Genomic DNA, 13,561 nt, shown 5'->3' on the forward strand with positions numbered 1-13,561 from the left:
TTAGGCTTACAACACAGACTACAGGCACCAGATCCAACGATATCTTAAGACGTTACCTGTTCTTTTTCATTATGTGTTCAAAAGGACGCAAGAAATCCTTCTGGAAGCGGAAATTGGCCAACTCGTCTTTTTCCAGAAACTTCATAGATAACTGTCTGAGGGAATCCACGGCAAATATGGCAACATCTTCGTTAGGGTTGCAGCCAACCTGTCAGAACGACACAATAATAATCTAAGACAATAAAAAATCTATTCCCTGAGAACACGCAGTGCCCAACAAATTAGTGTCACTGACACAAAATATGGCCACATGTTTCACCATCACGGGACCGCATCGTCTAAGGCTATAGGCTGCGAGCATACATCACTAGAGCAGGCCAACAGCAGACGAGCACAGGGCCAGTAGTATTGATCACATAATATCTGATCAGGTCACGTGGGGATGTGGCTTTCATGACACCACACCAATGACTATGGCACTGGAGAATGACGAAATGGCTACTAAAAGGCTTGCAATACAAAGCCTAAAGTCAATAATTTACAATAATACAGGAACCAACACACAAGTATCATCAATTTCAACTATGAGGATAAAGAGCACAGGTCCTGTAGGGATTGAGGGACATGTTTAGTGTGCCGACTCCTCCTGCTCCCTCTTCGACCGCCTGCAATCTGGCTTCAGACCGCATCACTCGACTGAAACTGCCCTGACCAAAGTCACCAACGACCTACTAAATGCCAAATCCAAGCGACACTACTCCATCCTCCTCCTTCTGGACCTGTCATCTGCCTTTGACACAGTGGACCATTCCCTCTTACTCCAGATTCTGTCATCTCTTGGCATCACGGACTTGGCTCTATCTTGGATCTCCTCATACTTAACAGACAGGACATTCAGCGTCTCCCACTCACGCACCACCTCCTCATCTCGCCCCCTATCTGTCGGTGTCCCCCAAGGTTCAGTCCTAGGACCCCTGCTCTTCTCCATCTATACATTTGGCCTGGGACAGCTCATAGAGTCTCACAGTTTTTGGTATCACCTCTATGCCGACGACACACAGATCTACCTCTCTGGACCCGATATCTCCCCCCTACTAACCAAAATCCCACAATGTCTGACCGCCATCTCATCCTTCTTCTCGGACAGATTTCTAAAACTCAACATGGATAAAACAGAGTTCATCATCTTTCCACCCTCTCATTCACATCCCCCATCTGACCTATCTATCAACGTCAATGGCTGTTCACTCTCCCCAGTCCCACAAGCTCGCTGCCTTGGAGTAACCCTGGACTCTGATCTCTCCTTCAAGCCACATATCCAAGCCCTTTCCACTTCCTGCCGACTCCAACTCAAAAACATCTCCCGGATCCGTGCATTCCTCAGCAAAGACTCTGCAAAAACACTAGTGCATGCCCTCATCATACCCCGCCTCGACTACTGCAACCTCCTGCTCCGTGGCCTCCCTTCCAACACTCTTGCGCCTCTCCAATCTATCCTAAACTCTGCTGCTCGACTAATCCACCTGTCCCCCCGCTATTCCCCGGCCTCTCCTCTCTGTCAATCTCTTCACTGGCTCCCCATTGCCCAGAGAATTCAGTTCAAAACTCTAACCATGGCATACAAAGCCATCCACAGCCTGTCTCCCCCATACATCTGTGACCTAGTCTCCCGGTACTTATCTGCACGCAACCTCCGATCCTCACAAGATCTCCTCCTCTACTCCCCTCTTATCTCCTCTTCCCACAATCGTATACAAGATTTCTCCCGTGCATCCCCCCTACTCTGGAACTCTCTACCCCAACACATCAGACTCTCGCCGACCGTGGAAACCTTCAAAAGAAACCTGAAGACCTACCTCTTCCGACAAGCCTACAACCTGCAGTAACCACCGCTGCACGACCAGCTCTACCCTCACCTAATGTATCCTCACCCATCCCTTCTAGAATGTGAGCCCTCGCGGGCAGGGTCCTCGCTCCTCCTGTACCAGTCACTGACTCGTTCTGTTAAGATTATGTAAATGCCTTTGTTATGTATATCCCTATCACATGTAAAGTGCCATGGAATTAATGGCGCTATAATAATAAATAATAATAATAAGACGGCTCTAGGAGATTGACACAAGCCTTAAGTCCACCTTCCTACATTGCAGTATAAAAAAGAAAAAAACAGGGTGAGTGGCTCAGGGAACAAATAAGAATCACCTTGTTGAAATGGTCGCCAATCACTTGCCATATCCTCGACCACTGCAGACGGATGCGGTTCATGTTGTAGTATGAGATCTCCACGATCTTCTGTAAGCTGAACATGCGAGGCTGGTGGACAGAGGCCAGTTCATCCATAGACACGGCGCACAACCAGCGAACAAAGTCAACTGGAAGACACAACAGAAGACAATAATACTGCGACTGCATGCCGACATTTACCCTGACCAGAGACCCCTACATCCCGTGGGGGCTCACACCTACCTATTGCATATCCATCCAGTCGCGTGGAGCCAGTGAAGATCCTGCAGATACAAATAGGTTTTATTATTCCTGCAGAAATCCCATAACACATCGTATAATAACCAGATAAGCAGAATACAGGAAAGGAAACTGAGCCTTCCATAGTTCTGTACATGATGAGCCCTGGCAGTAAATAACGAGACTGTGGGTAAAAGATGAGGACCTGACAATGGGTCTACTGAAGGGTAACAACTCCCTGTGGGCTAAAGACCGAACCAATGATAATGCTAGAGTTTATGGAAGATTTAATGGATCCTCACCGGTCCACAGCGACAACAACACTCTGTGAGCTGGTCTCTCCAACAGATTCCTGGATGCTCGCCATTTGCTTCTTGTCAACCCCACCGCCGACCAATGTGCCTACAAGAGAGCCAGTATGAGAAAAACGGAGCAGTGGGACCCCCTCCAACAGCCCAAGGGAGATATACTCACTAAGTCCAAGGCCCATGAACTCCTCCCCTCCGGTGGTGTAGCTCTTAATAATACCTTCTCGCTCCCGGCCTCCCGCCGAGATGTAGCGTGTTTTAACTCCTGTACCGATTAGCTGAGCCAGTTCTAATTGACTGATGCACTTCAGAACCTAGAACATCGCACACACGACTCAAACAACTATCCCCAATCTGACGAGCAGGACAAGCGTTATCATGCAGGACTTCTCCCATCAGAGGAGCAAAACTAACCTCATGCCACGAGTTGCCCAGATAGTTGCCATCAGTATGAGCCACGGTGATGAGAGTCTTGATGGTGTCGATGTTCTTCTGCTTCATTTCTGTGATGCTGGAGCTGGCGGTCAACAGAGAGAAGCGAGCCAAGGCCTGGACATATGCATCTCTTTCCAACTTTCCGGAGAAAAGCAAACCAAGTCAGATGCAAGAAAGATTAAATAGCCCAGACTATATTACCACCTATAACAGAGAGGACATATGCAGGACTACTCACCTGCATGCCAAAGATGCAGGAGATCCTGATAGCACAGCGGATCCCCTCCAAACACAGGTTGGTTACTTCGTTATCATCACAATCCTGGAGGCCGATGCTATAAGCAGCAAGAAGCGGCGTCCACACGAGCTGCAGGGAACGCCAGTCATGAGACAGAATTCCTACCGGCCTTAATGACAAGTATCAGGACTACTTCACTTACCTTAAACATGGGCCTGACGTGCTCCAGGTGGGTGGCACTAGTGAATGGCGCTTTGGCATGGCTCACAGCTTCCATAAGAGCCTTGGCTGTTTTCGCCATTTGTTCCATTTCCATATTGTACAACAATCGACGCTCCTTCTCGCTAGCTACACCTGAGCACCAAAACACAAGATCCAGATACTTTTTTGGGGGGGTATCACAGCTATTGCATAAATCACTGCTGACAACAAGCCTCTATGTCATGTCTGAGAGGTTAACAACATCACTGATTATAATGGTAAGATAATTACACTGCAAGCAGCCTTATTCTATATGAATAGATATTTAATCTACTATTGCTGACAACCAACATGTATATCATGTCTGAGAGGTTGTCACAACTCTGCCCCATTACTGACATCACTAGATATGACAAAGTGATCAGACAAAACCCACACTGATTATACTACAGTAACAACTATTCATCTATTACTGTTGACAACCATCCTGTACATCGAGTCTGAGAGGTTGTCACAGCTCTTTCCGGTGATGGACATCAATAAATAGAACCTGTAATTAGATTCATAATGCCCAACCATAGGCAGCATTAAATCAGATCCCAGCTGCGTTATTGCAGACAGGCATATTTTTCTCTGAAATGCTCCGATATTTCATAGAAAACATGGTTTGAAAAGCCCGGCAGGGGGCTATAGGGAGAGACCTGACTAGCCAAGTGACGTCCAAGGTCAGCTTGGTCTTTCTCCACTCCGATTGACAGGTCTCTCCCTTTGTACACATATGGGACAAAAGAAAAAGACCTGTCAATCAAAAACTAAGCTGGGCGGGGAGAAGCCGGACAGTGACATTATCAGACTAGTTAGGTTTCCCCTTAATAGTTCCTGGTCAACTTTTCAAACTACATTTTCTCTGAAAAACATCAGTATTTCAGACAAAACATACCCATCTGCAATCACGCTCGGACAGCATGAATCAGGGCCTTTTAAATATCAAAGTAATTTTATCACATCACCAAAAATGAGATCCACATCTTAGACTACAAATGTCCCAGTTACAGACATCTATCTATATAAATCAAAATGTAAATGCTCGTTTGTTCAAAACCTTAAATTTCCGAAAGTTCTTCACCGATTGCTTTGAAATTTTGACACAACGTTGCATTCGAATACACGCATGTTTTTATATACTTACTATGTTTTTATATACCAGTTGTTGGACGTAAAAGCAACAGAGTGAGGGGGGTGTTATGAGCTCAGTCCCAGGCTGACTCTCTCCGGCCGCCCAGCATTCTCCCCCCCTTAGTGACATGTCATTCATAAACCCTTCTCCCTCTCCTTCATTAGCCCCAGCCGCTGCCTGTGCTCTGCTCCTTTCGTGTCCCCCGTGGTGGTTGGGGGGAAGGGGAATGACGAGACCATCTGTTCGAGGCCGAAAGAGGCTGCTGCTCATCATCGCCACCGCCTGAGACGCGGCCACCTCTGCTCTATGGCACCGCTGCTGCTGAGGCTTTTCCTATAGGTGAGTCTTATTTCTGACTGCGCAACAAAAAGCAGGGGAGGGAGGGAGAGAGAGAGGGAGGCTGCACGGAGAGGCGCAGGCCGTGGCCTCCGCTCTGGGCGCTGAGCTGGGCCCGGGCCTCGCAGCAGTGGGCGGATAGCGAGCGAGTGCAAATCCCACTGCGCCACCGGCAGGAGCAGCGCTATGATCTGACCGGTACCTGCCCGGGACATGTCAAGCAGATCACCCCCTCCTCCTCTGCCGCCTCCTGCCTTCATCTCTGCGCCCCCTCCTGTCACATACCCTCTGTACTAGGGAATTGCATAACTAGCAATCCCTGAAATGACTGGCTCCATTGTGACACCTGACTGTATCAAAATTTCAAAGGAATCGGTGAAGAACTTTTGGAGATTTAAGATTTTGAAATTTGCAATCACCATCAACAAAGCTCAGGGCCAATCTTTAGAATTGTGCAGTTTAAATCTAGACACGGATTGCTTCTGACATGGACAATTATATGTTGCATGTTCTAGAGTCGGCAAACCAGACAATCTCTATATCTACACAAACAATGGATCAACAGCAAATATTGTATACCCACAAGTATCGTGAAATTAAATATTTTAGAAACGTGCGCTTTCTCTTTTCTTTCTTTTCCATTTAACCAGACTGAGCCACAGCAACGCATGGCCGGGTACAGCAAGTCATTGAATATAATAGTGATATCAATACAGTCTGATCAGACACGAGAGCCACACATCTTATACTACAGTAACATCTATTCATCTATTACTGCTGACAACTAACCAGCCTATATATCATTCCTGAGAGGTTGTAACAGACCCAGCGCACAGTGTTTGTAATAATTACTTACTTGGTTTACTAGATTTGTTTGCAATGGTATGTTCCTTAGTCTCCTTCATCGCAATTTTCTTATCTTCAATCTCGTCAAAAATGGCGGAGAGATATTCCTCTGGAAGGTCCTTGCTGTCATTTATCCCTCGGTTCATTTTAATATATTGTTCTTTTGTCATTTTATTTTTCACCTGTAAACAAAGGATTGTCAACTCAGAGGTCAAACCAGAAAACAGACTCCACAGTCTCTTTTAAATGAAGCTTACCTGTGGACTGTGCAGATCGGTTGTCAGCATGATAATGGAGTAGGCCAGGACATAGGCTGTGTCCGCACTGGCAAACAACGTCTGTCTGCAGGGGGAGAACACAATACAAGGGCTCAGCCGCCATACCACCGCACAACTTGTCTTCTGCCCCTGCCTGACATTACCAGCCATCTTATATTCTAGGACAGGGGTGGAGAATCTCAGGCCCGAGGGCCGTTTACGGCCCTCGATGACCTTTTCTCCGGCCCCCGGGCAGATTCCTGGGGGCCGCATTTCTCCTGTGATGTATATACGGCAGCCCCATGTCTCCTGTGATGTATATACGGCAGCCCCATGTCTCCTGTGATGTATATACAGCAGTCTCTGTGTCTCCTATGTGATGTATATGGCAGTCTCGGTGTCTCCTATATGATGTATATACAGCAGAATCCCAGTGTATCCTATGTGATATATACTGCAGACCTCCCACTGCTTGAGGTCTAGAAATATAACATGAGCAGTGATGAATTTCTCACTGAGTAGATCTGCACTGTAAAATACATCTGTGTTAGGTACGACTTACTGATGTGAGTTCTTTACAAAACTCATCAGCAAAGAGTCGCCTGTGCTCCTGACCGACGCAAATTTTGAAAAGCAGTTACAAGTGGCAACATCATCCATACCACCTAACATCACAGCCAGTTAATTAAACGTTTGACCAAATGTAACAGGGTAAATTTCAAGTTGATAATTTTGTACAACCCCCCCTTCCCCGAGTGATGGTCTAAATAACCAAATTGCCCACGGCAGAAAAAAGGTTTCCCACCCGTGTTCTTGGATATGATTACAGCAGCCTTTGCTGGGGATGAAGTGACTAAGACCTTACCCCTGATTACACTCCAGGTATCTTGCTGCAAATTTCTCCATAAGTCGGTCAATTTTCTGGGCTTCCCCTGGCAGACGGAATCCTTCAAGGAACAGGCGTAGAGCAGACACAAAGTCCTTGTCACAGAAGTCCAGCTGGTCCACGTAAGAGTACATCACTTCTCTGTTAAAGCGGTTGTTTTCTCCAAGAAATTCCCCGATCATCGTCTGAGTCAGAAGAAAGGTAAACGCTACAATTAGCAATTAGGCTGACTAGTCAGGAGTCAGCCATGATGCTGCATTACAGATTTACCCCTGCTCATATTGCTGTACAATAGATTTGTCAAAACAGACCCAGGTCACATGTGGGTCACAGATGTCAGACCCCCAGCGATCATAATGTAATTGTACAACATGCAGCCTTGGGAAACCCAGTGTCGATATCGCTGGACAGCCGTCAGCGCTGGACGTAAGTATAGGTTGTGTATATTTTACACTGGGGAATATAGCAATTAAGAAGGGGTTATCAGAACAGTGGACAACGCCTTTAAGGCGACATTCCTACAGGGCTACAACTTGGGCTAAAAAAAAAATTATGCCATTGAGATACATTAAAAATGTTTGGCTTTTACAGGATGTTTCCCTGTAAATAAACTGAGAATCAGTCAGTAAGCTCGTTCTGAAAGTTTGTAAGTCGTATTTGTCTTTGCTGATTTATGACCACATCACAGAATTGAGCTGATCTTTAATGTGGTCATAAATCAGCTCAGAGGAGCTCAGGAAAAAAACAGATAAGAATTCACTTATGGATTCTCAGTTAACTCATTCTTCAGCCAGCAAAGTGCAGGGAAATAAAGGGCCCATATAAGGCAACCGATGCAAAATTTTTAATAAAACCCAACTGCAAAAATTATTTTCAGCCCAAAATAGATGTGTATCCTGTGGGTATGCCATACCCTCTACAGGTGTAATCTCATACAGTGCAATGAGAAATGTCACCTACAAAATCTAGCCGATCCTCCTGGTGCAGGAACTGTGCAATGTCCTGTGGGGTGGCCCCCAGCTTGCTCTGCTCCTGCAAATACTGGATTCCTCTCTTTGGTTTCTTGTTAAATCTGTGAATACAAAAGCAAAATCAGAATCAATGAAAGGGAAACCGGTTTACATGCACCACACCAGTGTGACCGGATCGCTGCTCACAGCTCAATCCCGTGCTCGATAATCTCCTTCTGCTGTTTGATCACTTCAAACTGTTCAGGGTCATCAGGAACGGAGGACTGGGTGCTGCTGATGCCGGAGGAGGCCGTGGAGTCCAGGGAACTTGGGCTGCTCCGGTGCCCCAAGATCTCTGGGGTCTTATTTTCTCCACCTTCAAAATCAGAGGATTTTTCTTGACCTATAATAAAATAATCTGCAAATAAATCAATAAAGAAGGAAGAATCTACCATATAAACAAGGAAAGATGCGTGTCGTGGATGTTACAGAGGGAACGAGACATTGCATAAACATTAATAACACTACAGCAAAAGGGTACAAATTCTCATGGTTATCCATGTCACAGCTATATAGTGCCACCGCCCTTACAGCAGATGGTGTCACAGCATGACCGCTTCCATAGTAAAGAGCTCTCTTCGCCACCACCCCTACAGTGGAGAGCTCCACTGCACAACTGCCCCTACCGTAGAGCGCTCACAGGCAAGACCACCCCTACAGTAGAGTTCTCCATGAAGTGACTGCCCCTACAGCCCTATAGCACAGAGCTCCACTGCGCAACTGCTGCTACACTAGAGGGCTCCATGAAGTGACTGCCGCTACAGTAGTGCTCCATGAAGTGACTGCCCCCGCAATAAAGGGAGCTGCGGCGTGACTGCCCCTACAGTAGAGAGCTTCACGGCTTGCCCGCACACTACATTACAGAGCTCCACGGCTTGCCCGCCCCTATACATTATAGAGCTCCACGGCGCGACTGCCCTACAGTAAAGAGCTCCACGGCGCGACTGCCCTACAGTAAAGAGCTCCACGGCGCGACTGCCCTACAGTAAAGAGCTCCACGGCGCGACTGCCCTACAGTAAAGAGCTCCACGGCGCGACTGCCCTACAGTAAAGAGCTCCACGGCGCGACTGCCCTACAGTAAAGAGCTCCACGGCGCGACTGCCCTACAGTAAAGAGCTCCACGGCGCGACTGCCCTACAGTAAAGAGCTCCACGGCGCGACTGCCCTACAGTAAAGAGCTCCACGGCGCGACTGCCCTACAGTAAAGAGCTCCACGGCGCGACTGCCCTACAGTAAAGAGCTCCACGGCGCGACTGCCCTACAGTAAAGAGCTCCACGGCGCGACTGCCCTACAGTAAAGAGCTCCACGGCGCGACTGCCCTACAGTAAAGAGCTCCACGGCGCGACTGCCCTACAGTAAAGGGCTCCGTGGTGCGACTGCCCTACAGTAAAGGGCTCCGTGGTGCGACTGCCCTACAGTAAAGGGCTCCGGTGGTGCGACTGCCCTACAGTAAAGGGCTCCGTGGTGCGACTGCCCTACAGTAAAGGGCTCCGTGGTGCGACTGCCCTACAGTTGAGAGCTCCACGGCGCGACTGCCCTACAGTTGAGAGCTCCACGGCGCGACTGCCCTACAGTAGAGAGCTCCACGGCGCGACTGCCCTACAGTAAAGAGCTCCACGGCGCGACTGCCCTACAGTAAAGAGCTCCACGGCGCGACTGCCCTACAGTAAAGAGCTCCACGGCGCGACTGCCCTACAGTAAAGGGCTCCGTGGTGCGACTGCCCTACAGTTGAGAGCTCCAAGGCGCGACTGCCCTACAGTAAAGGGCTCCACGGCTCAACAGCCCTAGAGTTGAGAGCTCCACGGCGCGACTGCCCTACAGTAGAGAGATGCACAGCGCGACCGCCCAATAGTAGAGAGCTCCACGGCGCAACTGCCCTACAGTAAAGACCTCTACAAGCGCAACTGCCCTACAGTAAAGACCTCGACGGCACGACTGCCCTACAGTAGAGAGCTCCATGGCATGACTGCCCTACAATAGAGAGCGCAACGGCGCGACCGCCCTACTCCATAGTGTGACCCCCCTACAATAGAGAGCTTCATAGTGTGACTGCCCTACAGTAGTACAGTAGTAGTACATTTTATACTTGATGAATTGCACAAACAATATCAGCATCATAACCACATCTCGCCTAAGGGGGAAGCAATGACACCTCACCTAGATTGGATAGGTGGTTGGGGTTGACGTAGAGGTCCTTGCTCCACTCCACCATACATTTCAGGATAGACACCAGGCAGTCTAGACCTTTTTTCCTGAGACTAAGCTCCTGCAAAAGACAATATAAAAGGAAAATCAGATGATTCAGGGCCTCGTCCTCCTTCGAACACCCAGCACACCATAGATTATAGTCCACTCTTCAAATACAGCAGCTGTCTTGTTGTTGGAAATTCACCAGGGATGGAAAAGCTCTTCTGATCCAAAAGTCACACTGTCTGATTAATCAATCCTTAAGGTCGCAATAAAATTTAAAGGAGTATTATCATCTGAGATATTTATGGTATATCAAAAGGATAGGTCACAAACGTATGACAGTTTCCGGTTTTACTCCCAAGACTACATTGTTACATCCATAAAACCAGTATGATGATGGGTCCTACACTACACCTATATCTGTATACTGAGCCCACGGGCATTAATAAGGCAGATTCTGAGAATATAAGAAATATTGCAGAACCATTGAAGTCTGATCACATTAAAGCTGGGGCTACACAATGACTTTGGTCATGACACAGATCACAATGCAGCATTGCAAGGGTGAATGGAGTCACACTGGACCTGCAAGGTAACGCAACAAGAAACTCACAAAAAAAACAACTGGCTCTGACTTGCTTGTTCCTGTTTTAATACCATGACGACCCCAGTGGCATACAGTGATCTTTGAGAAAGCAGACCTAGCCACCATGTAGTCCCAGTCTAAGTGTTTACACACTCTGGTTAAATCGGTTTTACCGGGGTACTGCAACAAAAATACTATTCAACAACAAAGTGTGAATACATCCAAAACGGAGAGCAGAATGTAATACCTAAATTAGGTTACCATCATCACTGACTCAGCCGGAGGTACACCAGCATACCTCCTGCTCCCATAATCAGCCCCCTAGGTAAACCCCTTTGCCCCTCACATTCTCACCTGAAGAGGGGTCATTCCCAGTTCATGGCCACTCCTTCCCTGAGCAATTTTCGACAAGTCATTTACAAGACGTTCAAATATATTAGCAGCATTTAAGTCACAGTCATAGTTCACGTAAATGTCGACAACGCACTGAGCATCTGAAAGAGAAAAACTCCCATTAATGGAAACATCATCATCATCATCATGAAGTAGCAGGTGTCTATCATTACTTTAAGTCTGTAATTGAGCCGCCATCTACAGACAGGAGACTTCAGACAGGAAAGCAGGAGATGCAGGTTAAGGGAAGAGGTCGCTAATTCAGTGACCGGGCAGCAACTATTGACATTTATTATTAGCAACTTACATCCATCACTGCAGGGACCATAAATCATGTCCTCACTCCTGCCTATATACGACCAACCAATGTGGGATTTGGGGGTCACCCTTGAGAATTGTGTGTATATAAACCTGTTTAAGAAACCAGTAGTGCTCCTGTCCGTGTGTCTCAGCTGCAATGCCAGACATAATCAGGTAGGGTAGAGGGTGTTTTTAGGAGGGGAAAAAAAGCCAATTTTTCTAAAGCGGAACAAAAGGGGATAGTAAACAGTTAACAGACGTTTTTTGTTGGAAGGTCCGTGACAATAAGCCAATCACACGGCAATTACCTATGATCGTAAGGGAACACAACAACAAGTGTTTAACTCGCCCTCTCCGCCACTACAGGATTAATGAGAAACTACATGTTACCCATGGAAATAAATGTGATGTTTATGTAATGCATGAATGTGAAGGGGACTTCAGAACGAATTAAAGGGGTTGTTCTATCTTGTTAAATGGGTAACTTTGCAAAGTCATTTTAAAAACAAGCAAGTTTGCTATTCATTTCTTAATGAAAAGAGGGATTTTTGGTACTCACCGTAAAATCTCTTTCTTGGAGCCTTCATTGGGGAACACAGGACCATGGGTGTATGCTGCTGTCGCTAGGAGGTTGACACTAGGCAAAAAACAAATAGCTCCTCCTCCGCAGTATACACCCGCCTACAGGCACCAAGCTCACCAGTTAGTGGCTAAAGCAGTAGGAGAAACATAAAATAACCAACTATGCAATGTCCAACGGGGCACAACCGTGAAAACTAAATTAGATGCTTAACAGGGCCAACTGGACATATGCCCAAAATCAGGGAGGGTGCTGTGTCCCCTAATGAAGGCTCCGAGAAAGAGATTTTACAGTGAGTACCAAAAATCCCTCTTTCTTTATCGCTTCATTGGGGGACACCGGACCATGGGGCGTCCTAAAGCAGTCCCTTGGGTGGGAGAACACAAGATAGCCACAGACTAGGTCAGACTGCGGGCAACCGCCGCCTGCAGGACCTTCCGTTCAAGACTGGCATCAGCCAAAGAATAAGTGTGGACCTTGTAAAACCTTGAAAAGGTGTGGAGTGAAGATCAACTTGCGGCCTTACAAATTTGAGCAGCCGAAGCCTGATGGCGAACCGCCCAAGAGGACCCACCGCCCGGGTTGAGAGAGCCCTTACTTCCGGAGGGAGAGGTTTGTCTGAGACGCGATATGCCTCCAAAATGGTCGAACGTATCCAATGTGCAATGGTTGACTTGGAAACAGGAAGACCCTTGCAACGCCCCTCAGGGATGACAAACAGGGCATCCGAAAGCCGAAGGGAAGCAGTTCTAGAAAGGTACACACGTAGAGCTCTGACCAGATCCAGTTTATGCATGGATTTCACCCGTGGATGCAATAGGGCCGGGCAGAAAGAAGGCAAAACAATGTTCTCATTGATGTGGAAAAAGGTGACTACTTTGGCAAAAAGGAAGGCACAGACCTGAGCACTACCTTGTCTTGATGGAAGACAAGAAAGGGCGACCGACATGAGAGGGCTGCGAGCTCTGCAACCCTCCTAATTGAGGTAACAGCCATCAGAAAAGCCAGCTTCCAGGAGAGGAGAGAGGCCGAGATGTCCTGAATGGGTTAAACGGGGACTGTTGGAGAACGCTTAGGACCATATTAAGGTCCCATGGATCCACCGGAGGGCGATAAGGCGGCGCCAGGTGAGCCACCCCTTGTAGAAACGTCTTGACCTGAGGATGGCCAGCCAAGTTACATTGGAATAGAACGGACAAGGCCGAAACTTGGCCTTTGAGAGTGCCCACAGAGAGTGCCGCCTCCAGGCCAGACTGAAGAAAGGCCAAAATGACCGGTAACGAAAAGAACATGGGAGCTAGCTGATCTTGCTCGCAGTGACGAAAAAAGGCTCTCCTGGTTCTGCGGTATAT

At 47.6% G+C, this 13,561-nt stretch overlaps 1 protein-coding gene across 1 annotated transcript in view; it reads right to left on the reverse strand.

Annotated features, from left to right (window-relative positions):
- ARFGEF2 (ARF guanine nucleotide exchange factor 2) overlaps positions 1–13,561 on the reverse strand; it is a 45,503-nt gene that overhangs the window by 17,419 nt on the left and 14,523 nt on the right. Inside the window, exons 12-26 of the mRNA XM_073682644.1 lie at positions 11,291–11,430; positions 10,318–10,426; positions 8,305–8,500; positions 8,108–8,219; positions 7,127–7,332; positions 6,262–6,346; positions 6,015–6,186; positions 3,647–3,798; positions 3,445–3,573; positions 3,186–3,344; positions 2,938–3,085; positions 2,766–2,865; positions 2,467–2,507; positions 2,203–2,372; positions 57–208 (exon numbers count right to left, since the gene is read on the reverse strand). Of these exons, the coding sequence (XP_073538745.1) occupies positions 57–208; positions 2,203–2,372; positions 2,467–2,507; positions 2,766–2,865; positions 2,938–3,085; positions 3,186–3,344; positions 3,445–3,573; positions 3,647–3,798; positions 6,015–6,186; positions 6,262–6,346; positions 7,127–7,332; positions 8,108–8,219; positions 8,305–8,500; positions 10,318–10,426; positions 11,291–11,430 (2,071 nt within the window). The remainder of the gene's footprint in view (positions 1–56; positions 209–2,202; positions 2,373–2,466; positions 2,508–2,765; positions 2,866–2,937; positions 3,086–3,185; positions 3,345–3,444; positions 3,574–3,646; positions 3,799–6,014; positions 6,187–6,261; positions 6,347–7,126; positions 7,333–8,107; positions 8,220–8,304; positions 8,501–10,317; positions 10,427–11,290; positions 11,431–13,561) is intronic.

Source organism: Phyllobates terribilis, unplaced genomic scaffold (genome assembly GCF_046119375.1).
Source record: "Phyllobates terribilis strain yellow unplaced genomic scaffold, ASM4611937v1 Scaffold_5__5_contigs__length_657084704, whole genome shotgun sequence".
Lineage (NCBI taxonomy): Eukaryota > Metazoa > Chordata > Amphibia > Anura > Dendrobatidae > Phyllobates > Phyllobates terribilis.